The 26,491-nt window shown below is 37.9% G+C and overlaps 1 protein-coding gene and 1 pseudogene across 2 annotated transcripts; both read left to right on the plus strand.

The window, feature by feature from the left end:
- Positions 1-26,226, plus strand: LOC136677855 (leukemia inhibitory factor receptor-like). Of its 2 annotated transcripts, none has more exons than XM_066655528.1 (18): positions 1-164; positions 10,752-10,839; positions 11,196-11,329; positions 11,773-11,926; positions 13,040-13,303; positions 13,638-13,767; positions 13,896-14,032; positions 14,280-14,422; positions 14,557-14,710; positions 15,100-15,164; positions 15,431-15,653; positions 16,004-16,183; positions 16,851-16,952; positions 17,359-17,508; positions 17,728-17,865; positions 19,374-19,464; positions 21,779-21,845; positions 22,303-26,226. In XM_066655528.1, exons 2-18 carry the CDS (start codon positions 10,758-10,760, stop codon positions 22,840-22,842), a joined length of 2,754 nt encoding a protein of 917 aa, XP_066511625.1. In that variant the 5' UTR covers positions 1-164; positions 10,752-10,757; the 3' UTR covers positions 22,843-26,226. The 2 variants fall into 2 exon arrangements, with proteins under 2 accessions (XP_066511625.1, XP_066511626.1); XM_066655529.1 differs by having other exon boundaries at positions 15,434-15,653.
- The window catches only part of LOC136677908 (uncharacterized), a 256,856-nt pseudogene that overhangs the window by 200,556 nt on the left and 29,809 nt on the right, over positions 1-26,491 (plus strand).

Raw genomic sequence — 26,491 nt, forward strand, 5'->3', positions numbered from 1 at the left:
ACTCGTGTACGCGCTGAGGCTCTCTCTTCGTTGTTAAACGGTTTTAGCGACATTAATGACGCAGTAATGTGAATTCAGCGCTTTAAATCGGCGCTGTCTGGGACTGTAAGGGGCTCTTAAACGGTTCTGTGGATATACGAAGAGCTGGAACAACGCCGTTATAGGTAAACGTTTCAGTATTTTATCCGCGATTACAGCTTCTTTTTCTCTGCGTAGTTTTTCTCCCGCCCGTTATCCGGCACGGCCCGCCTTTGAGGGCAGGGGATTGGCCACTGTCAACATTCACTTTAAGTAAGCTGCACTCCGAGTGACGGACAGCGCGCTGAACAGAAACCGTGAGCCAATTGCTGCACGGCGGGGGCGGGGCTTGTCTGAAACGGGAGGAGAAAAGAACACAACACGTAGTTATTTTCAGCGAGTGATTTTTGTATGAAAATACAAGTTACTGTCAAAGCATCCCATAGAATTAAGCTGTTAATATTTTCTTAAAAAGTGAAATAAATAGCTTAAGTAATCTACGATATAAAAAAAGTCGTGTATGTGTGGAAGGCCTTAGAAACAACAAACTAATAGTAACTACATTTCATTACAGAATATTGAACCTGCTTTTGTGGTTTAATTGGTTTGATACTGTGTTCATACCTGATCTTTTACATTCTTAATTTACGAAAAGTTTACCGAAATAACTTCAGCATTTAATCTGGGATTTGATCAAATACTGAGTATCTGCTTTGAAATGTTGAGTAGTTAACCGTAGTTAAGTCATATTTAGGGTTATATGTGCTGCTGTGCTGATTGTGTGTTTATGCTATGTTAAGGAATAATATATTTATACTGAAATATTTTAAAACACTTTAAAAACAATACTTTTTGTTATTATAACCTTAATACATTTATTTGTATAATGAGTTATAGCCCCATCTGTAATGTCTCCTGTGTAAGTTTTCTAACGGAATATTTCATTGTTTTCTGAAGAAAAATGAGTACTGAAGAAACTTAGGCATGTTTATGAATATTATATGAGCACTGAGGAAAGATTGAGAACAGAATGAACCCTGAATATGTACCATGGGGCAATATTAGATATTAAAAATTGATGATATCACTGTTCATTAAATTGGCTTCTTGACATTTATGAAGAATTATCAATTTCCACAGTGCATATCAAGAAAGGTTTGACTTATGAATATAGGAACAAGCTGAAAAGCCTAATGATATTTTTTACATGTAAATAACTAAATACTGCCACTAACTAAGCTGGTGATTGCCACAGGTAATATCTGTGCTCAGGTGATGTTTACTTGTTTTGACCATTTCCAAGTGTTCAATCAATTTACACTGATCTGGCAGGCAGTAAACCCCTCTACATATTATCCATTGTGATAAAGAAAAGTGGAGAGATAAATCCTTTCTGTCTCAACAAGGTTGGGTAATTGATGGGTATTGAATGGGTATTGAACACTTATGAGTACTGGGAAAAAAAATATAAAATATAAATATATATATATATATATATATATATATATATATATATATATATATATATATATATATATATATGTGTGTGTGTGTGTAAAAACAAACAAATCACAATTAAAACCCAAATAGAATGTAATTTTTTAGAATAAAACCAAATAACATTATTCCAGTAAGTGTGATATTCTGTGTGTGAACGTGTTGGTTTAACTTTTTATCGTCCAATACCTAATTTTAGCGGTTAATAAATAACGATTTTAATGTGTGTTGTTGATTTAACAAATTCATGCAATCAAGCAGAATCTGAACAAAACATTGCTCTTCAAACTCACTCACACCTACTACTTTATAGAAAAAAATGTATCATATTTGTTTTATATTATTATTATTATTATTATTTTGTATTTACTGTGATTATATATAACTTTTTAAAAGCCCCACGCTTACTGAGAAGGCATTAGTTTAAATATATAAATTATCTTAGATGCCTAGGACATCTGCACAGTACTGTGTATATGTATGTTTGTTTTTCAGAAATGTACGTTGAATAGTTATTAAAATCTTATTTAATAACCTCAGAAAACTTGCTTTAAATGCAATAAAATGATGTCTGAGCTGAATCTGAGCTCTGTAGAATTGGAGCAGTTGTAATGGCTCACATTTTATTTTGAGACTGAAATTATGCTATTAGGTGATGGCTGATTTTACTGTTGCAGTCCTATGATGTGTGTGTGTGTTTTCTGTGTTTACACATCCTACTCAGTTGAGAGAATGTTGTTTGGCCATGACTGTTATGTGTATGGCGTGGGTTCCAGGAAGCACTTTAGAGAGCAGTACAGAACATAAAGGACTGGACAAACATTTTTCCACTGAAAGCAACTCAACAGGAAATCACTGTCAAATACAGTGACACTGAAAATGAACTCTTTAATAAAGACTTATATAATACATACTACAGTAAGCACAGGTGTTTCCTAAAATAATTTGTCCAAAACCTGACATAGGACTGTGCCTTTGCTACTTTGCATGAACAACACAATATGTTTTAACTGTAGTAAAAATATGACTGCAGTAAAAGTATTGATAAAGTGGATCTTTTCAGGAAATACTGGAACTGCAAGGTGACACTCTCTGTTCTTCTGTTTCTGGATCAATATTTTGGTCTAAAATAAAAAAATCTAAGGCTAAAATCATTGGTGTGATCCGGTTACAAAACAACAGAGACTTAGATGAGATGGGAATTATGAGCTCTGTAATAAGAAAGTAAGTGGAACAGATTAGAAAGTACTCATAATGTTTGGAAATATTAGTAATATTTTACTTGGTACGATACATGTACTTGAGAAATTGAACTGGTTATACTTCACCGTAAGAATGTGTGTAAGACTGAGTGACATTTTTGGAGTGGTTCCTAAACTCTTATGAACACTTCTATTGTTCTGGACTCTGAGAGAAGATTTAGGTTCTGACCCTCACAACGCTGATGTCATGTCACAAGTCTCCGGAAGTGTTTAGGCATTTAGCTGGCAGTGTCCCGAATCTCCCTACACACTCTAATTGACTGTTTTACTGTGGAATTCTAAATGAATCTCAAATCAATTTTAAATACGTTATTCAATATATTTGTAGTGCTGATTTGCTACTAATGACTGGTGGAGATTTGAAGCAAGAAGTGGATTATTTAAAAAAAATAGATGCTTTATGCAGTAAAAATAAAATGTAAATGACTATTTCAGTCTTTATAAACAGGGTAAGAATAGAATTTTTTGCCTGTCAGACTCAGGCTCTTGTTTGTTATTATTATTATCGACTTGAGTGTTGAATGAAGGATGCATTTTTAAAGTTCAGCTCAGGACTCTACACCCTGCCTGTCTTCTGTTGGTGTTTACCTTATGTTTCTTTTCATAGCTCTAGAGATTACAGGGTTCTGCAGAGGGAGGCTTTCATTTCACTGTTGGGCATAATGAGAGACTGTGTGTGTGTGTGTGTGTGTGTGTATGTGTGTGTGTGTGTGTGTGTGCTGGGTAAAGTACATTGGCATTGAGCCCAGAACACTCATACAGTAAAAAGAAGCAGTTTCCAACACTGATCCTGTTCACAGATGTCTCCATGATTTGGGGTGAAAATTAGTGCTGCACAGAAGGGAAATGAAAGTTTTGGGCTAAAATTAAAACGTTAAAAAGAAAAATTTAAGAGAAACAAAAATTTAACCCCAAAAAAAAAAAACAAAAAAAACAACAACAACCCCAAAACAAGTAATAAACTTTTCTAGCTCTCCAATCTGTTTGTTCACTAAAAATGGACTAATGTGTTTACGAAAGCCTGGTGCCAAAAAAAAAAAAAAAATGTAAGTGGCTGTTTTCAAATCAGAAATAACTCGTCATTATCATATCAGTTAGTGGTGTCAGTTTTCATAGTTTTATTTTTATTTGTTGACAAAAACTGCAGAGCATTTGGTCATAGTCCTCGTCTTCAGAAGATTATTTCAATTTAGATGTCATCTAGTATTGATTTTGAAAAATAGGTTGTCAACTAATATTTTGTCATATTTAACAAAATGAACACTGCCGGGGCACAAAGACAGTGGTCCTTCAGTTGCCTCAGATCAGTCTTTTATTCTTCTAAATCATGTAGCAAGTTGAGCATTGCCGGACGTTTCTGTACACTCGTCAAGTGAATTGGAGCTGAATCCTTCTGATTTGAGCTGCCTAAAACTGAGACACCTCGCTGATCTTTGCGAAGATGGGTGACTCCTCAATCCCTCTCCTCTTACATAGTGCACAGTCATGTTTGTTTAGTTGTGCAATAGCAGTTGAGATCTGGGCCAGATTTAAACCTACATTTTGAAAGCTTGAGGGCCATATGACTTGGCCTTATGGGATGGATGTGGCCCGCAGGCCAGGGTGGTTTGAGACCTTTGCTTTAAATCATGCTCCAGTTATTTTCTCACACCTGTGTTTCTTATTCAGATTTACCAGCTTAAAAGCAGCGCCTACAATTGTGGGGAAACACTGTTCTCTGGTTTGTTTATTCAGAGTTTTTTTTAAGGTGGAACCAACTTTTGTTTGTATGTGGCTGAAATATAACTTGTCTGTAAGGTTTTATTCTCGGTTTGAATTACCACAGAAGCTCATTTATAACTCAAGTTGTTTAGTTTTTTACCACTTTTGTAGCTCTGTGTTTACTTTCATGTTGTTAGCACTTTCCCTTTTGTTTATTTATATATTCATTTTATTTTTGTTTGAGGCTTCATAAAGATATTTAATTGGTTTTGAGCATGTAGACATACCATACTCTAGAGCGAGCAAATTGTGAGGAATTTTTAAAAAATGGATTTTTGCCTTTAATGGCGCAACAGTTACTTTCTATTGCCTCTGCGTTTTAGAAGAGTGATTTTTCATAAACAAATGCCTTTGTAAATAGGAAGTATATGTCAAACAGTTTTTACCCTTTAAAACACAAGTCATGTTTTACAGTTCAGCTTTAAGGCCCAAAAACCTTCAAATGTATGTGTTTTCATCCTAGTGTTAATACTGAGCGAAGGCTTCGTTAGCTTCAGCGTACTGTTTACCAAGCCAGTGACTGGAGGAGGTTAATGATGAACGTTGGTCCACTGCCAGTGTTAACTTTGTGGTTGGACATTGATTTGTTTTAAGGCCTCTCACATCAGTGGTCAGCGGAAGATCCAAGTTAAAAATGGATTAAAAGATAAACAAAGTTATGTGATCCATAACAAACATGCAAGACCTGGGCACTGTTCTACAAAACAGCATTTCTCACTTAAACAGCTAACTTAAGATCAAAGTTGAGAACTGTCCCACTGGAATGTCCCTCAGTTCTCTTCTTATTAGAAAGGATTGATTTTGGTTAGTTATCTGGCTAAATTGAGAGAAGATCCTGCTTCTTCATATACTCCTCTGGAGTCTCACCAGCCCTCTCCCTGATAAACAGATACATTAAATCCAGCTCCACTCTCACTTTGAATCTGAAGAAATCTATAGTAGTTTCCATCCTGCCACTGAAATCAAGAGCTGGAGAAAAGCCTGCACTAAGAAAATGAGATAGACACTAAAGAAGAATATACAAAGCTATTAGAAAAAATGCAACAATCATCTAGGACTAAACTGAGTAGGGTTGGCTGCAGAGCTTCAGATGATTGGATTGATGGATAGAGATAGATGGGTAGATATATATTCAATGGACAGTAAACATATTGAAACTAGAAAAAAGGCAAAGACTGGACATGGTAAAATATACTTAGTTATTGGTGTTTTCTGAAGCTGAAAACTGTCTGGTTTGAGTTTTGAAGTGTAATAGATGACAGGTGTCTTCTAACTCTCTCACCCCACACTTCCCACACATATCTATTTCCTGTTGAGAGTGTGTTCTTTAAGTTGTCTGAATGGTGATTCCAGCAGTGTGTGCTGAGTCATGTCCGGAGAGGGGGATCCTGTTTGATTAATTAGCCCCATGTTCCAGTTGTGCCCGAGTTCTTTTGGTGTTGACTCACTAAGCTGATTTTATTGTGGAGCAGAAAGAGAGAGAGGGAGGAGAAAGGAGAGAGGAAGGGAGGGAGAGAGACATTCTAGAGTAAATTTAGCTATGTTTTTAAGAACCCTGCTGTGGTTTGTAGTGGAGCAATGCCTCTGTTTTTACTGTGTTTGGTTAGTTAACCGTCCAGTGGCCTGTTAGCTGTCCAATATCCAGTGGTCTGTTCGATGTCCAATGTTCAGTGGTTAGTTTGTCTATAAACTGTTCAGTGGTAAGTTATGCCTGGATCAGACTACACAATATTTTTGTCTTTAATAACGTTCGCTATGTCAGATTTTGTAGTAATAGAGCCATAAATTCATGCTGTAGTTTGATCAGGGGCCTGGCAACATTACACATTTGACACAGATCTGTCATCGTTCATGTTCTTGTGTGAGTTTGTAATGCTCAATTTATACTTCTGCACTGAACATACACTTGATGCGCACCTCTCCAGAAATGTAACTACGCATTGCGTTTGACGCAGACCACAATGACTGTGATTGGTCAGTAGTTGGACAGACATTGTTTATGTTGAACAGAAGTAGTGCAGGAACATGAACTTCTATCTTCCACACTAGAGACTGCAGACAGCAGCAATTTAATATCAGGGATGAATAAAAATAAGCGCTATTTGTGATGAAGGTGGTTCTGTGTTCTGAGAAGAAAATGTCTAAAAATGTACATGGATGTAGCTAGCGACTAGGGTCTGTAAAGGAGAAGAGGTGTCTTTGGGCATCCCAGATGCCACACCTCTGTTCTTTGATTATGTCACACTACACGGCTCATTCCTTGCTCCCGTCGCTCATATTTGTCAGATGCCAGAAATTTGTCATATACAACAAAGTGGTGTCAAAATCTGCCTAAATTTGTGTAGTCTGATCTCGATACTAGTCAAAATGTCCAGCAGTCATTTGTACATAAATGGTAAGTAATCATTTTGACTGTTGACAGTTTATAATGTCAGTTATCAGTCGTTCACAGTCATTGGTCAGCTAACTGTCCAATTTTCTGCAATCTGTTAATCATCCAGTATTCAACTGCTGTTCATCCATCCAGTGTTTCGCAATGTGTTAGCCTTTCAAACTTAATCAGCCAGCTAACTGAGGCAGTGCCAGTTAGATACATTTTTCCCCTATTACATTTTAAGACTAATAGGTTCATGTGTTCTCCTGTTGGTGGATCTTTAGACAATGTGTTCTCGTATTGGTGGATTTTTAGGTGTGACATTCTCATACACAGGGTGTGCATTAGGGCTGTACCAAATTGTATCGTACTCAGTAATATCGCAAAACTTTTTCCAATGATCGTGATTATAATGATATTCTGACTTGTTTGCATAATGCCGTCATGCAGTTACACGTAACATGGCATTATGTGAATCATTTAAGCACAGCAACGACGGTGGAAATTTGCCCTGCGTTCAAAGAATTTGCTCCAAAAGCCTAGTTATTTCAGTCATGTGGAGGTGGTTTGGATATAAAATATACATATTCTATAATATGTTTTATACAATGTCAGAATCTTTGTGATTCTTTGTGATTTGTTGTTTACAAAATAAGTAAATGCTTACACATTTATTTGTTGTTCCTTCTGAATATTTGAAATTGTTAGATTTGTACAAAACTATTTATATATAATAATTAAATTAAATTACAAAATTATATTATATTAAATTATTATTATATATTATATATATATATATTATATTATATTAAATTATTAAATTATAAAAAATAAATTGAATTGAATCTAATTAATAATAATATATCATTTATCTTCTTGCAAATGTGTTCTGGAAATTATTTTTCCAAGAATATCGTTATCGTAAAAAACGCCCTGAAATATCATGATATTATTTTAGGGCCATATCGCCCATCTCTAGTGTGCATGTGATGTCACAGCTGGAAGGTGTCACTGAGGTTAGGCCCCGGAGCAGAAAGACAGAATGAACGTTAGTGTTCAGTGTGTAAGGTGCTTGGTTTAAGAAATGTTCAAAAACTTAAATGTTATCTTATTGCTTTCTGGTAGACACGTTGCTTTAATGCCATCTCAATGTACATACACTGTCGGCACATGATAAGATAGACTATTTTTGTAGTTTGTTATTATTGTAAACAAAGACATTGATATAAAGCACAAAATCGTCTCCAGACCTTCCAATGACAAGGGTATGTATTATGGGCTTTCCTGTTTTTGAAATGCCATAAACATCTCTGTGACAATGGCTAATGGCTAATGGCGGTCCGGCTAAACTAGGCTTTCCTAGTTTCTCTTTGCTCTTGTTTTTAAGGCGATGGTTCTCCAAGGGTCTTTCAGTAATGACCCAGGCTTTATATAGGACCATGAACAGTCAAAGAACTCTGTTATTGGAATTTCATCCTGTCTATTCTTCTGTTGGTGGAATTTGGTGGATTTCTAGTCAGTTGACTAAGTTTTTAGACTAACCTAGGATTAACAGACTAAAGCTGTTTCTCAATATGTGTTCTTGTGAGTTCTGTCAGCTACCCTCTGTGTTTGTTGGTGTTTCTGTAAGTCTCATTCTTTCTCTGTCTCAGGTGTACAGTTGTCCTCATGAACATGTGTGAACTTGTTTGTTGTTCTATCAGAACAACAGTAAAAACTGATAGTTTGAAAGAGAGATGAGAGAGAAACAAGGGTGAGTGGGTGTCAGTGAGAGAATGGAGAGGGAGAGAGAAAGTAAAAACACTCCTTCATTTACTGGAAAATGCAGTATGTCTGGCAAAACATTTCCAGAGGGGAAAAAAACACTGGAGTTTGGTTGCAGTTTCTCTCTCTCTCTCTCTCTCTCTCTCTCTCTCTCTCTCTCTCTTTTCTGTCTTTTTCTCTCTCTCTCTCTCTTTTCTGTCTGTTTCTCTTTCTCTCTCTCTCTCTTTTCTGTCTGTTTCTCTCTCTATCTCTCTCTCTCTCTCTGTTCTATCTTTCTCAGTGTTCTATCTCTTTCTGTTTCTCATGTCTGTGTGAATTGTAAATCAGTTTGTTTTTCTGCACTCTCCAGCACATTTTCCTTTCAATTCAATTTCAATTCAAGGTGCTTTATTGACATGACAAGTTAGTTACATTTGTATTGTCAAAGCCTGGGTTACAATTTAAAATTTAAGAAGAACATAAACATTGAATTAAACAATAAAATGTTGAATTAAATAAATACAGGGGGTAACTTTTTAGAACTTGGAAACACCCGGCAACATTCACCACAGTGACTGGAACTGGGGGAAAAGGTTATATATGGTGTGTGTGTGTGTGTGTGTGTGTGTGTGTGTTTGGGTGTTTGACAGGGTCACTCACTGTCCCTTTTGCGATGGCAGGCGAGGACGTATCGGGCTGCGAGAGTGCAGCTCTCTCTCTGTTCTCCCAGGAGATACGGGAGTCTGTCTGTGGGGGTCAGGGCTTTGAAGCACGGGTGTATTTTACTAAATTTAATGTAGAACTCTTTGCGGATCTCAGTGTACTTTGGGCATTCTGTGAGGAAGTGCAGCTCTGTCTCGGGTCGACTGAAGCCGCACTGCTGGCAGAGTCTCTGCTCCTGAGGCAGCCAGGTCTGTCTGTGTCTGCCCGTCTCTATGGCCAGACCGTGCTGACTGAGTCTGTACCTGGTCAGGGTGGTTCTCAGGTCTCGGTCAGTCACTGTGCTGAGGTACTGTGCCACAGTGTACTGCCGCTTTAGGGCCAGATAACATTGCATTTTACTCTGTGATTTAGTTTGAGTTTCCCAATAGTGTCTGTACTGTTCTTTTATTCGTGCAGTAATTTGGTCGGGTCTGATCGGATTTCTTTTTCCCCTTTTACCTTTCAGGAGCATGCATACATTTTCCCAGGACTGTGGTCTATATAGAAAACAAAGAAATATTTTGTGCCACTCTAAATTAAAGACTAAACCTATAAAGATTTATTAATCCTTTAAAAATTTGTTTATTACGTGATTATTAATTAGGTTGTTAACACCTTAAACATCATTAATCATTTTTAACACAAAGATGTTAAATCGAGGTAAAGCAATATCTGTAACTTTAGAATGTGAATGAATTGATTTCACATGTTAAGGTAAACATCACCTTATCATCGGTGTTTAAAAGACATTCTATATGTGGTTAATTGAATGATCTTGGTGAGTAAGCTGACAGAGGTAATGATGACTGACGGAGAAGACAAAATAAGGTAAGTATCCAGAGATCTGAGGTTTACCGGTGTAGATGGATGTAGGCTCATTATTTGGCAAACTGCAAGCTCGTTAATAACCATTAATAAATAGATTGTAAACAATAAACTTTTAAATGTGTAGTCTTCTTCTAAAGGGATACTAATTGTTTATTAATTCATTCATTTTCTGTAACCACTTCATTCTGTTCAGGGTAGTATTGGGTCCAGAGGCATTTGTATCCATAACCCCTGCACCCTGGAGCTGTGTGACAGTGACACTCTCTGTTACGCCACTGAACTGCCCAAATAAATAAAGGAGATAAATAAGCCGTTCTTAGATTCGTGTCAGTTCTCTCAAATGAACTACATCTTCTTAAACCAGCAGCAGCTGACGGAATTCATAAGAGTATCTCTCTCTCTATCTCTCTCTCTCTATCTCTCTCTCTATCTCTCCCCCTCCCTCCCTCCATCCTGTATTTTAGCTCATCCAGAGGTGTTTGATGGCGCTCCAACTCTCCAGAGTACACTGCTCTTTCTGGTAGATTGTTGGCGTTGCAAATAATAATAATGTTTGTGTTTTACAGGATTGCATGCTGACAGTTTTCATCATGCAGCTGACTAAAGCACTGCTACTACTAACTCTTCAAATAACATACACACTTACACACAGAGGTGAGTACACACACACACACACACACAGAGAAGAGTGATTAAAAAAATACAATTATACAAAGATACAGTTAGTCATATTTAACACTAAAAAGTAGCAAATAGTTTTCATGGAAATGATTATTTTGTACTTTTTTATTATAAAGTGCAGATTACATTCACACTGAATGAACCAGTTTATGCTCCATGGAGCAGGTTCCCCTACAACATGGGGTAATCATGTTTTAAAGATTCAGGACAGAATCTCAGATACGGCTACTTGGTGTTAGTATAATGGCTGTCTCACAATATATTGTGTATGTAGAGTGTATGCTGTTTGTTGACTAAGTGTATATATTAATTTGTTTGTGTGTGTGTAGGTCCCTCTGTTCCCCGGAATGTATCAGTGACACAGGATTTTTCATCTCAGACACTTTCTGTGACGTGGATGAGCGACTCAACTCTTTTTGACATTGAAATCTTCCGCACGGATTTGAAAAATATTGTGCTGAATGTAAGGAAATAGAAAATGTGTGTGTGTGTGTCTTTCTGCACTTTTTATGAGTGTGAGTGGTTTTGCTTTAGGAACAGCTAACAACAGAGGTTAGGAAGAGGAGTGTTCAGGGCAGTTCAGTTTCAGGGCGTGTTTGAGGTGTATAAAGCTGGATTTATAAGGGTTTATTTCTTTATGAGAGGTTCTCAGGATCTGCAGTCAAAACAAACAGTGCAGTTAAACTGAACACACCCAGAGAAGCACAGCTGTCTTTCCAGCTCCAGAAAATCAAGCACCACACACTCCTGTCTACTCACCATACTCAGTATCTCACTGACTTATTTGACAGTTTGATTGGACTTGGTTTTACTGTGTGTGTGATTGGCCTTATTTGAGGGGAGTTTGGTTGGTTTAATTAGTTTAACTTTGTGTGTGTGTGTGTGTGTGTGTGTGTGTACGTGCAGGAGACAGTTAGCCCTGAGGCTGATCCTGTGTCAGGGCAGTTTGGTTGGACCTGGAAATCCAAGATTCCCCTGCAGTGCACTTCTCACTCAGTTCAGATTCGAGCTCGAGTGGACAAGTCTGTCAGCGAGTGGAGCCCCCTGCAGACTATACCAGGTACCTACACAACATCAGATTCACATTTAAATGCCAAATACAAATATTGAACACAACTAACTAACTCCCTTAAACACAAACAACTCCCTTATAACAATAAATGGTCCTAAATGCTGGACCGGCGTGTTTAACATTCTTGGAGTATATAATTTATTCTTTATTTTAAATACATTTGTTCTCAGTTTTGGCTTTAATTTGAACAAAGTAGTGCTGCAAAACAGGCTGGATCTCAAGTCTCAGGTCATACAATAACTGTCTCTGCACCAAAATAATTTAATGTATTGTATACTGATATTTAAGCCATTTATATTCAGCTGTACACTTAATGTCTTCCTATAAAACAATTAGAGCGGTTGCTGTGGTAGTCTTAGTTTTATAATCTGTGAAGGGCACTGTGTAGCGAGAAGGGAGCTATATTTGGAACATAGCCTGAGCTCCTCTGTACTGACTGATACAGTTGACCTCTGTTTACAAAAGTGAAGCCGGTAAATGGATAAGGTTTCCTCAGTTATCTTTCGTTAATTTCAATGTCTAAATGAAAAAAATAACAAATAAAACTCTTTAAACAAGTTTTATTTAAATGAGTTGTGTGTTTATGATTAATGAGCTATGGATTAGTCTAAATATAAATGTACTCCCCCTAATTTTAAGACCTAATTGTAACTGTGTTCTTTTTGCCTATACTAGTCTATTAATATATACTGAGACATTTTTAGCCAATTTGTTAAAATGTTACATCAGTTGAATGGACATGAAATGTTGTGGCTTCCAAAATGGTTTGATTATTTTTTGGAATAGAAGAAAATTGGCTCTACTTAAATTTTAAGTTTCTAAACCGTGGTCTAAACTTTTGTTCGTCTAGGTCCCAGGTGTTAGGCGAGAGCCTAGAACGTCTGGTCAGGTGGTTTTTGACCGTCTTTTTTTTAAAACTGTAGAGCACAGTTATGTGATCAATCACAGACCCACAGTCTGCAACAAACAAAAAAAGAAACACACAAAGCAAAATTGAGGTCACACCCAGATTGTGTCATGACTGAGGCTCATAACTTTGTGCCGCTTGCAAATTTTGTTAACATAAGGAGCTAAACAGTGATGACAAATGTTCTTTTTCAGGTTCTGATGTTCGGGATAAGGCCCAGATGTTCCCCCAGGACAAAGTGGTCCCAGTAGGCAGTAATGTGTCCTTCTGCTGTATCATGGGAAAAGAGCTATTTGGGAGCATTGAGACACAGAATAAGAAACTGGAAGTGACCGCGCTGGACAGCCGGACCTTCATTGCCACAGCAACAAACCTGCCCCAGTCCAGAGCAACTGGAACCAACATCATATGTACCTCCTCCTACGCTGTCATCAGTGGAGCTGTGGTTTTCGTGGGCTGTGAGTGGAACAGTGATGATCTGTCAAATCCCCAACTTTTTTCATCATTAATGATGTTTTTACAGTGGATACACCTTAAAATAAGTGATTCAGGGATTCCTACAGAAGGTTGTTTTAAAAGAGAAATATTTGTATTTGTCCTACATCTAAAACCTTTTTAGGAATGTTTTTAATAGTGTTAGCAAGAAACACCTGGAAGACTGAAGAAGTCATAATTTTATCCTTTTAACTTATACCTAGATTTTTCTAATAAAAATAAAGGAAAATGTATGTTGAAGATATGTATGGATGTGTGTTTTTATATGCTGTGTGTGTGTATATCTGTGTGTTTCAGACCCACCAGGAGATGAAAATTTGGTGTGTGAAACAAGAGATCTGCAGGGAGCTGTGTGCCACTGGAGAAAAGGGCGAGACACTGGATTCATTAAGAAATCTTTACTTACACGCTACACAGTCAACGGCAGGTAACACACAGACGTAGGCAAACACACACACACACATAGTATATATACATTTTGGTCTCTGAATGAACCAGTTTATGTTACATGGAATGGTCCCCCACATGCAGTGGTTGTGTTTATGTGTTATTTAGACCCTGTCGTGAGGCCAAAAGAGAAAAAGACGAGAAAGTCTGCCATTTCGAACGCTGGGAAAACAACTGGACTTTGATTGCTGAAAATGCTCTGGGAAAAGTCCAGCTTCATGACTTCGCCCACATCATTAATCGCGGTAAATGTCACATAGAGAGCTATTAATAATAATATAAACTATTATTCTATAGTTTGACACACTCATATAAACACACACACTCATATAACCCTGTATAATTGATATTAATATTTAATTACAGATATATTACCTTATAAAGCAAATGTTCAAAAACCCTCAATACCTGTAATATTGATATTTGTTTAGTGTATATGTACAAAGCACAATGTATATATTGATGTGTGTGTGTGTGTGTGTGTGTGTGTAGTGCGTTTGTTTGCTCCAGTGAATTTTTCTGCGGATCCTAAGGCATGGACTTCTAACATTAATTGGATCTGGACTGTCCCAGAGTATAAATCTTTGGACATGAAATGTGAGGTTAACTTCACCACTGGGGGGCCACCTAGTAGTGTAAGTCATTACTTTATACTCCTTTTACATTAGAAGTGCTACGAGTCATATTTACTACCAAATATGAGCCAAAAAATTTCTCCTTTAGAAGAGGGTTATAATGTGTATATGCGTGTGTGTGTTTGTGTTTATAGCGTTCCTACGAGGGAGTGGGATTGTCCACCATCATGTTAGATGGACTAAGGCCTGATCAGGAATATTCTTTGTACATTCGATGTGGTTCTCGGCTCCGATTTTGGAAATGGGGCGATTGGAGCGCCCCCTACCAATTTCGCACCAAAATAGACTGTTAGTTTGTCTGTTTTACACATCACACGCACTTTAAATATCTCTTATCTGTGCAGAAAGTATAGCTCAAGTCTATAAACAATTTTTAATCTACATATAAATAATATTCCTTTTTATTTACAATTGTTAGTTTTTCAGATACAATTTGATCTTATGAAAATGTACTATGTCAATTACTGTAATTTCTAAACAATTAATGCAATATTGTAATTCAAATTCAATTAAATCAGAATGTATACCTGTCCGTCACATAGATTTCTTTGGGTCAAATACTTTTTTGATGTTAAATAGTGGCTAGTTTATGAAAATTTTGAATTTCAAATTACTTTATTACTGGACACAATATAATAATGTGTATAACATGTGTAATAATATTTGCATTGGTTTAGGTCCTGAATCTCCAGATGTTTGGGTTTGGAGGGACAGTGAGAAATCTGGGCAGATTCTGTGGAAAGTATGAAAATACATTTATAATAATAATTTTCTATCAGGTATCCACCAAAAATATAGCCAATGAAATCGTTTCATTTGGCTTTTTTTTAAACAATGAAAATGATTGTAGTGTTTGGTCTAAAGTAAAAATGTTTAAAATAACTACATTTTTCTTTTGTTATCATTTTGTAAGATTTACTTTGTCATGTTACCTCATAATTTTTATATTTATGTCTCAGCGATGTTGCATTCAGAAATCATAGTTTCTTTCTCTCTCACTTTCACCAGCAGCTCTCTCCCAGTGACACTCATGGTGCTTTGACGATGTATGAAGTTCATCAGAGGGACAGAGTGGAGGATGATTGGAAAGTTCTGCCTGTCCTGCCGACTACATTCCATTTTCCTATCACTTTTGGCAATAACATAGATGATGTGATTGTTGCTGTGGCTGCACGTAACCTAGCTGGTCGTTCCCGTCTCACTGCCATGCCTGTTCCAGAATTCCAAGCAGGTAAAATCCCCTTTCAATAAGAGGTTGATAATATGGTTGTTATTACTACAGGAACTATCTGTCAGTCTCTCCACTGATTGTTTACATTTTTATACAGATGTAGTGACACAAATGTATCTGAGACTCTTTTCTAAGCATGTATGAAACATGGGGAGGCTATTTCTTAATGATCCAGTTTCTGCTTCATGAAGTCAACAAGTAAATTTATTGTGCTAGTAATAAATGATCATAATTCATAACAAAAGTTTGATACATTTTATTGCGTTGAATGACTTCTTTATAGAAGCTCACCAGCAGCAGGGAATGTTTGGTGGTCTGTCAGTGTGTACAGTTTATATTTACTCCTGCAGACTCTCAGATCAAATCGCGGCTGTTAGGCAACGGTGGGGATTTAGAACTGACCTGGCAACCCTGGACCAATGCTAGCCTCGGCTATGTTGTTGAGTGGGTTCCTACTGGCTGCGTGGATAACTGCACTGTTCAATGGCTGAAGATTCCAGAGGCAAACACAAGTGCCACCATCCAGTCAGGTGAGAGGACGGGGTCTGGACTGAATTTGTAGTCTAGCTCCTCCCATCCATCCTACAGCACTGTAACCTTGCCCATTCAACCTACAGCATTCTAGCACCTCCCATTCAGTCTACAGCCACAATGCAAAAGCAAAAATTTAAATGTGACATTCATGAATTAAAAATAAAAACCACACAGTTTTATAAAATGTTTCCTCACCATTTGCGTATTTACAAAACGTTGAAACTATGAACCAAAATAAGGATATTTCTTAATTCCTCCTCCATAGGTTGGTAATATTGACTTATTTTTGTTGTTTTGTGTCACTTAAGTTGGGAATGTCTCCAAATTCGTACAAACAAGCCTTTTTTTTTCTCTCTCAAACATGCTCTTTCTCCTTAAACAACTAGGAGCTTCTGAATGTAAACAAACCAAAGAGTACAGTGTTTCCCCACCATGGTAGTGTCCTTTATTTACATCAAAACAATTACTGTAGAATATGGGTCTTTAAAAGAGGGTTTTAGGTTCCACTATCTGCATTTTTTGTATAGATGGATAAAAACAGCTCATGAGATATTTGTAATGCTGTCATTTTAATATATTTTATGTTTGAACTTTAACATTCAAAGTTTCATACATTTAATTTTTTTTGTTAACCACATAGTAAAATAACTTGTGTGTGTGTAGGCTCTCTGGAGGGGGGAGTGCAGTACACACTCTCTGTGTTTGCTCTGAATGATGAAGCCACAGTCCTGATACAGAGACATCGTGTTTACGGAGAGGAACTAGGTAAGACATCTTTAAAAGTTTACCTGAGCTAAATGTGATGTGCCTTTCTGTGTATTTTAGGAGAGAAAGGAAGTCTAGCCATTCACTCAGTTAACAGCTAACTAGTGGAGATTAATGTGTTGATGTGTGCAAAATAAACTATAATTTAAAGCAATGTTTCTCCCTGTTTTTCTCCTGGTTCTTGAGGCAAACAGTCCTGCATATTTTAGTGTTAATTTCCTGCGAGTCAATTGACTGATAAGTTGGTTCAAGTGTCTTGGGAGAAAGAAAAGCAATATGCAGGGCAGGTTTGAGAAACACTGCTTTAAAGTATTTTATAGCTTGATATACATTCAGTGCAAATAATACATTGAATTAAACAGACTTAAAATTACACTTAAGATTGACTTCATATGTATTTCTGCAGTTCCTGTTCGTTCTGTCAAGTCCCTTTCCGCCAAGCAGTCAGGTAAGGATGTGCTTTTGACATGGAAACCTGAGACCATTGCCAACCAGAGAGGATTCATCAAGGGCTACATCATCTACTTGGTCAACGGTTCACATCTGGAGCTAATAGGTCAGTCTCTAGAGCTCATAGTTCATATGTCACTTTCTAGAGCTCTTAAGTCATAGGTCGGTCTCTCAGGCTCATAGATTATAGAAGTCTCTAAACCTTGTAGGTTATAGATCAGTCTCAGGAGTCTCTACAGCCCTTAGGTCAATCTCTGGATCTTATAATCTCTGTTTTACGTAATTTATATCAAACTTCTCACTAATATGTCTGATCTGTCCTCAGGTAAAGTTCCTGATCCAGAGCTGAACTCGTACACAGTGAAAGGTCTGAATTTGGGTTTCTATAAATTCACTGTGAAGGGGTACACTTCTGCTGGAGAAGGGGGCGGAGACACTGTGGCCATTAAGGTGTCGTCTGACAGTAAGAGACATGATCACTCAATTTTAAATGCACAGTCAGTCGTTTTTGCCAGCAGGACATATCTTAAGTCTAAATGTTTTCTATGTAGTTCCACAAACAAATGATGAAGAACCTAGTGGCTCTGTGCTCCCTGAATGACTCAGTTAATGCCCTGTTGTGTCAGCCTGTATTGGAGCAGCCATGTTTAATACAGATTTTAGGCCAGTAGGAGTCAGTATAATACAGCATGAGATATAACAATCTCTTAATAGGTTGATGCTGGTCATTCCCCATTTGAATAGCAATAATTCTAGAATTGTATAATTGGTTATGTTAATATTCGGTATAGTATTGCTTGTTCATTTTTGCCAAAACCATTCTCTTAGTTAGTTTCTTATGTAAATTAAAAATAAATATATTTTTGTCTATGATCCACTACTGTATAAACCATTCCTGAGGTCACATCTGTATATTCATGCAGTTTAAATAAATAGTGAATAAATAAATAATACAACTGATTGGATTGAATTGTTATGAAATGTGCTCCGGTGTCCTCCCACGGTCCAAAAACACACGTTGGTAGGTGGATTGGCGACTCAAAAGTGTCCGTAGATGAGTGTGTGAGTGAATGTGACTGTGTGTCGCCCTGCGAAGGACTGGACTGGATTCCGGGTAGGCTCCGGACCCACCGTGACCCTGATCTGGATAAGCAGTTGCAGACAATGAATGAATGAATGTTATGAAATGTGTGATTTCATAATGGACCGAATTGTTTTAATTGATGTAAATGATTAAATGACTCAAACAATGCTTTTGTGGGATACAGTACAAATACATATATAAATATATGTACAAAGCTGTTGTGAATAAATCATCACTTCCAGAAAAATATCTTATCTCCTACATAGTAAGTCACTAGAACCAGACATTTCTGGCACCCTGGAATGTTACCGGGGGCGGCACGGTGGCTCAGCAGGTAGTGTTGCAGTCACACAGCTCCAGGGACCTGGAGGTTGTGGGTTCGATTCCCGCTTCGGGTGACTGTCTGTGAGGAGTTGGTGTGTTCTCCCCGTGTCCGCGTGGGTTTCCTCCGGGTGCTCCGGTTTCCTCCCACAGCCCAAAAACACACGTTGCAGGTGGATTGGCGACTTGAAAGTGTCCGTAGGTGTGAGTGTGAGTGAATGTGTGTGTGTCTGTGTTGCCCTGTGAAGGACTGGCGTCCCCTCCAGGGTGTATTCCCGCCTTGCGCCCGATGATTCCAGGTAGGCTCTGAACACCCCGCGACCCTAAATTGGATAAGCGGTTACAGATAATGGATGGATGGATGGATGGAATGTTACCTCAGCTGCTAGTGTTTTGAGATTTTGTCAAGAAATGAAAAATGCCAAATTTGGACAGAAAGGTTTGTCCAGGCCTGTTTCTTCAATAACGATAAACTTAGACTGCATTCCAAACATTAACCCTGTCATCTGGTGATTTTACCAAGTTATTTGAATGTATTTATGTGTAATGTGTGCTTATTTTTGTAGGTGATCTATTGGTTGAAATCTTGGTGGCGTTGGGGTTGATGTCTTTCTGCCTCATTATCATCAGTGTTTTCTGTTTCACAAAAAGAGAATGGTATCCCTTCTCTCTTTATCTATGCTCTAAAATATATACAGTATTGTTTTATTAATACATTTTACTAGTTATACTGTAAGATAATCTTATGTTAAATTATATTCAATCTTTTCAGTTCATCTTATGTTTACTATTATGAGATTGATGTGAGAAATGAGGATTATTGAAAAGGTTTTGTAGATTATTAAATTTTGACTAATTGTAGGTAATTTCCTCTGAGAACCTTGATTTAAACATGAGGATTTTTAGGATCAAAATGTTGTGCATGTTTGTGGTTGTATGATTATTGGATGACCTCCAGAGGGAGTGAACACTATGCATCCACCTCCTCTGCTTGTACCTTGGACAGAGAAACTATACAAACAAGCTTACGTGTGACACTACCCACCATATAAGAGTGGGCGTGCACACTCTGCTAGTCAACACACATTATCTGTGTGACGGCATTCTGGCAGTCATCCAGCATCAATAGAGCCATAGTTTCATTCATAACTAGTGTTCTGTGTCATGCCTCCTGACCGTCTGAGGTGGCGAAGCCTATGGATGACGTCTGCGGGCAAAGTCCGGAGTACAGAAGTACATTGTCAAGGCTGAATGATGCTGATAGAACAGAGGAGTTAAAGGCCACTGAAGTCATGCTGACTATGTAGAATCAGGAGAATGCTGAAGAATGCTTCTGAAAAATCAGTGTACACAGACTCTTCCAGAGACTGGTTAATAAACTTTAGACAAAATCCTGGAACAGGCCACAAGGTGACACCAGAGAAATTGGGTTTCCACCTTAAGCAGTCAGAGCTGGCACATGTGTTGATAATTCGTTAACATCTTTCTCAGTGACAAAGGCAAGTAAGAAGGCCGTCCTTCTTACCCACTTGAGTTCAGCCGACATTAGCATGGTGCTCTGCACTAGTAAACAAATACCTGGTGCAGATTCTTCTGCGGGCTGTGTGAGTTCCTAAATGGCCAGAGATGACGTGTGCCCTTGAGAAAGCTACTTGTGAGAGCCCAAGTATGATTCATACACTCCATCATGTGTGCCAGAAATAGAAGCCACACAGACTTTCACTCTGAATAAGGATTTTGCCTTTTCCAGTAGCTGAAGGAGGAATTTCAGTACCACAGGGAGGGGACAGTACCTTGGCAACTCACCAGGAGTAGTGTACTAATTGGAAAAAAGCTCTCACCTTTTGGCATTTAATAGCCAGGTGTTCACAAAAAATTTTCTGCAGTGCAACCGATTTGTAGATGAGGATATTTACAAACCTACATGGTTTTTAGCTTCCAACTTCTACTCTATTCTTAACATTTTAATTTATACAAACCTGGAACTTCTTACTGAACAAAACAAACAAAAAAAATAAAGTGACAAGTCTCTTTTGGAGTTATTTGAAATCTCGTGAATTACACATTCCTTCATTTGACTTACTGCACTCCTCCTTCTATAAGTCCCTTCTTTGTCAACCATTGACATATGGATGGGGCTCTCACATTCCTGATGGTGAATTTCAAACCTAGGCCACATTCTGCTTGGAGATCTGTGGTTTTAGGGGCTAGGCCCACAACTGAAGGCTTATCTGGTTAGTGTATGGGAGAACCACAGGGGGCAGTGCACTGCTGAAGAAATCCATTGATGCCATATCAAAGCACCTCAGTGGTGAGCTGGGGCAGTGGTGCTGAGAAAGAAAGCATCCATTAGATGGAGGATTGTGAAACACTTGTTGGAAGGAGTTATTGTCAGAATGACTCAATAAGAGCCTTGAGGAGATGCACCAGGCCTCAGCAAGACGGGTATTGACTGTGGCCAGTGTACGGCTGGAGCGGGGTTAAGCACAATTTACAAGCCATGGTGAATGAGGCGCGCTAAGATGGGCAACAGAACTCACAAATTTAAGCACTCACATGGAGAGAAGGGAGATTGAGAGTAATAGTGTGCTAAGAGAGGCTGCATTCGTTAGGCACTAGCTCTGCTCACGTGACACTTGTCTTGATCCGTGCTACTGGCAGAGGAGGTGGACCCATACACTTTGCTGCCTCTGGTGGTCAGGAGGCATGAAACAGAACTGTCCACAGACACTTTCTTTTTATATAAAAAACACTTAGAACAGGTAAAATAGTCTAGAAATATTTTGTATAATCTGTTAATATTCTTACTATAATCTCATGAGGAATATTAGATATGTTTACTAAATTAAGTTTCAAGATATTTCACTTTTTATGATGTGTTTTATCCAGCAGAAATAATGGTAGTAATGGTAATAGTGCTGATCATAATTGTTAATAATTATGATAATAATAATAATTTTGTTTATTTTAGGGTGAAGAAGGCATTCTACCCTGAGATTCCTGGACCCAAACTTGCAGGAGACTGGACAGCTCCTCCAGTAAAACCTTTATTATTGTTTATTTTTCTCATGCTTTCTTTCCTTCACTTTTGGTGATTTTGGCCATCATGTCTTTTCTGGTAACAGGAGCTGTCATTTTAAACATTACAACGCAGGAGTAGAAATATGATTAAAGTATCAGTAGCTTATCATTTGTCTGATTTAACAAAACTGATTAATTTATGATAGATTTGTCCTGTTTAACTGGATTCAGAGCTTATTTAGTCCTGTTTAAATGGACATAGGGCTGAACCGGTCATTTTAACTACATTAAGAGCTGTATTTGACCTGCTTAATTGGATTTAGAACAGAATTGTTGTTGTATACCTGAATATAGATTACAATGGGCCCTGTTCTTCTGGATATACTGCTGAATTAGTCTTTTTAAACTGACTTTAGAGATGAATTAGTCCAGTTTAACTGGATTTGGTGTGTGTGTGTGTGTGTGTGTGTCAAGGCTCCTCTGGATGTGAAGCCACCCCCACACAGCTTGGTGCACATCGTGGAGAGTCCGGAATGGGATTCGGGTAAGATCTTTTCTGTGCCAGAGGAGGAGGAAGTAGAGAATGATGAAAACGTGGAAGTGGACACAGACTCGGACGATCCTGCCCTCCTCAGGTATTACAACCAGTTGGTCAGCGATGACTGTAACAACACCTCAGATACATCTGGCTCCTCCAGTGGCTCTGAAGACTCTGCCCAGACCCAGGTGACTTACACAGGCCTCCAGAGCCCCACTCCCGGATACAGGCCTCAAAACCAGCCACCAGGTGTTGCTGATGAAAACCAACACCAGGACCTCCAAGAGAACCCAAGCACTGGATACAGACCTCAGTGTACCTGGCAACCGGACTCCCCAGGCTCAGATAACCTCAGCGGATCTCTGGGAAGCCCAACCTCTGTAACGTCCTCCCAGTTCCTCCTCCCTGAAAATGCAGAGGATCAACCAGACCCTCCTGGAACTTGGTTCCACAACCTTCTCTCAGGCAAATTATGACCAAACCGCCTTTCCGATGATGTGCTTAAAGACTATCTTTAGTACTCAGTCAGCCACGTTCAGAGCTTGCTTTAAAACTTGCTTAAAGACTCACTCTGATTATTTTTAGGACTTGCTTTACGACTCGCTTTAAGAGTCACCCTGAGGCTGCCTTTAACACTCGCTCTGGGACTAGCTTTAGGACACGCTTAAAGACTCGATTAACACTCGCTCCAGGACTTGCTTTAGGACTCATTTTAAGACTCACTCTGGGACTGTCTTTAAGACTCACCTTTGTTTTGGCCAGAAGCCTTGGTTTGGAATGAGGCTGAATCCGTGTCCTGGAAAAACAGAGGGAGTTGAAACACTACTGAACAGAACAGTGACATTTTTAACTATAATAGTCAGGGGGCGCTGTTCTTGGTCTACTTTATAATGTGTCTGTAATCACTGTGTATTTACATATTAAATGAAATTACTGTTGAGGTACTCAATGGTACAGTTGTACAGCTTATTTAAATATACATGTATCAGCTTCAGTTATGTAATTACACATTTGTTTCGATACTACATGATTACATGTAATTGCACACGTCTCTTCATAGCTACTAAACTGAGATTTTGAATATAAAAAAAAGAAGGAAAAAAAAACTGAAGCTAATATACAGTGCCTAACAAGACATGTGTATTGGAGAAAAATGTATTCATGAAAACTGTACTACTGTAATCTGTCAGTAATTACATTGTCATTACAGGTGTTGTTAATGTGTAGTTACACAGTTGTTGCAAAGTGGGACCCTTGTTACAAAGCTGAACTGTTGTTCTTCACTGCTGAGTGACTTTAGCCTGGCAAAGCTTAGAGTAGCATTCCGCAGTATTAGCCTTTTCTCTGTGGAACTGTTAGAAATGAGTATAAGCTTATTGATCACTAACAGTATTGATCACATTGGTTTTTATGGCATTATTAGCATCTAGATTAAACAAACAATTTGACACTTTCATAAAATGTTATAATGCATTCAAACACAGCTAAAACTGTTTACAAAAATGCATTATACATGATTACTATGTGTTATGAACACTACATGACATTACATTATAAGCATTAATGCGTTGTTTACAATACTACTGCAGAACAAACATAAGTATAATGTGCAGTAAATTTTCATATTTTTTTATCACCACATCTATAATATCTTATCTTATAGATGTGCTTCAGCATGTTATGAATGTGTTTATAGATTCTCATAGACATGGTATTCATATGCAGTGTTACATTTCAGCAAGATCTCTGGACAAATTATAAACCAGAGCAGCATTCTTTACATTTCGCTACAGCTCATATCTATTTTATTTTTAAATATATTTGATTTATAGTTCAAATCCATATTCTTTCCATGCCGCTGATGCTAGCTACTTACACATCTTAAGGATGTTTGATAACAGATCTGCAGATTGAACTCACCTATAATACTACGCAACTTTGAACTAGTTTCTTTTTTGAATTTGATGTATTATGATATATTGTATATTTGTTCTGTTTAGATGCAATCACTGTGCCACAAGTACCAGGAATTATGTCACTTCATAATTCAAACTCTTCCACCTTATTTGTAAAAACAAACCCTGGTGTAACTGAGCAGTCTTTTACCCTGATGAACCAAAACATTAAGATTGCCTGTCTGATGTGATGTGTAAATCAGTGTCACATATTAAACTGATGTCCACACAGGCGTCTGGATAAGTAATCGCATTTGAATACAGACCAAAACCACCATACTGTACGTAGCTTAAACAAATTCTGGAGTGGTTAATTAATAAAGGCGAGAACATGATCAACCCTGATTCTATCCAGATATCAGCTGTCTGGGCTAAACGTCTCCCCTAGCCAGGGCTAATTTGTGTATTGGTCATAGCAGGTAAACAGAGCAGGTAAACTGAGAACTGGTTAATGATTAGTCACTAATTTTAGAAACAGAACGAAAACTGTACTACTCCAGAACATAGGGCCTTCTTCTATTTTTGCTTTTGCTCCTGCTTCCGTTAGGTCTGAGCAGTCTGTGAGACCATTTTCACGTGGTTTGCAGTGACACATTTTGGTGAACTTGCATTGCTTCCTGTGCAAAAACAAACTAACCCGTGGGAAAATTCTCCAATATTATGAACAACTTAACTGTCTCGAACCAGAGCTAAAAACTGCAGGTGTGAAAACCTTTAGCACAATTTCCAGTTCCACCTTAAAAACAATGCAACCGTCTTAAAGTTTTGGTTCATTTGTGTAGATCCAGGAGCTTTTTCCAAAGATTTAAACCTAACAAATGGCATTACAAAAAAATGCATTGCACACACACACACACACACACACCAATACAAACACAGTACACACACGTACAAAACACTATATACACTATAAACAAAATACATACAACAGAAACACTACACAAATGTGCACATGCGCACACACTTTACACAAATACACTACACGCTAAACACACACACACAGTTATTGACATTACTGTGAAGGGACTCTATAAATCTACTGTTTTTGTAGGTTGACTCTGTCAGTGGTGACTATGAGGGTTATGCAGCATTATACAGCAGACACAGATGTGACTCAGCAGAGTGAGGTTCAGCTCAGTTACTGAAGCTTTAATGTACTACTGGGAGATGATGTTTTAATGGTTAGGTAAATATACTGCACTTTTGCTTATTGTATTATTTTTGTATGAAATTTTATGTGTATATTTTTCTTGTGTGTGTGTGTGCATGTGTTTATATATGTGTTTGTGTCTGTCTGTCCCCTGGGCATTATGCTGTGAATTGAATGGTGAAATTCTCTGCATTTTCTGACTCATTTACCATTTGGATTAGGATCTATTCTCAGAAAAAGGAGGATTTTCAATCTTCAACCAAATCATTTCTGCCCTGAGGTCTTTCAGAAATGATGGCTCCATAACACACTGAACTTGTACTAACTTTCATTCTGGGGTGAAACTGACTAAAGCAGCTTTTGAGAACTTATTGGGCTATGACTTTATCGATGTTTATGCTTAGGTCATGTATCTTAAAAGCCTTATACAGGTGTTATGTAGCCTTATGAATGAAGACCTACAGTAAAGTTTTGTCTTTGGTTTTTCTGACGCACTACAGAAGCATGAGCTGAGCTATATTCACTGTAAATATCTAGAGTATTCTTCCAAAATTATCTAGAATGGTTCTGTTAGCTTTAGTCCTCTTGGAGATAAAGTTCCTGTATTTATCTTATAATCACACACTTATATTGCTGTCTATATGTGCATGAATGTCATAACTGGAGATTAATTTCTGGCGAGAAAGCAAAAGAGAAGCTTAATGTTTTCTGAGCTCTGTATACTCTAATACACTAACAGATAATAAAGAGAGAAATCGTCAAACTGTGGTTTCTGGTATTTTTAAAAACTATATACAGTACATGAGCTGTACCTGATTCTACTATAGTAGGGTGACCAGGTCTGAGAATGTGAAAAAGAGGGCCAATTAAATGTTTACAGAGAAGGTTATCGACCAATAACAGTAGCTCTACATTCAGACCGTCCAATCCGAATATTTTAGGCTACTTCACCACGCCCCCTTCTCACTCAAGTGAACCAATCAGAGTAGGGGAGGGCGGGACTAGTTTGTGAACAAAATG

This window comes from Hoplias malabaricus, chromosome Y (assembly GCF_029633855.1).
Source record: "Hoplias malabaricus isolate fHopMal1 chromosome Y, fHopMal1.hap1, whole genome shotgun sequence".
Taxonomy (NCBI): Eukaryota; Metazoa; Chordata; class Actinopteri; order Characiformes; family Erythrinidae; genus Hoplias; species Hoplias malabaricus.

Bases quoted from the DNA above. Each gene is read 5' to 3' on its own strand.
- LOC136677855 (XM_066655528.1), top strand. From the start codon at position 10,758: ATGCTGACAGTTTTCATCATGCAGCTGACTAAAGCACTGCTACTACTA. The intron at 14,033-14,279 runs GTAAATGTCACA...GTGTGTGTGTAG, and splicing joins CGCCCACATCATTAATCGCG to TGCGTTTGTTTGCTCCAGTG. The intron at 14,711-15,099 runs GTTAGTTTGTCT...GCATTGGTTTAG, and splicing joins ATTTCGCACCAAAATAGACT to GTCCTGAATCTCCAGATGTT.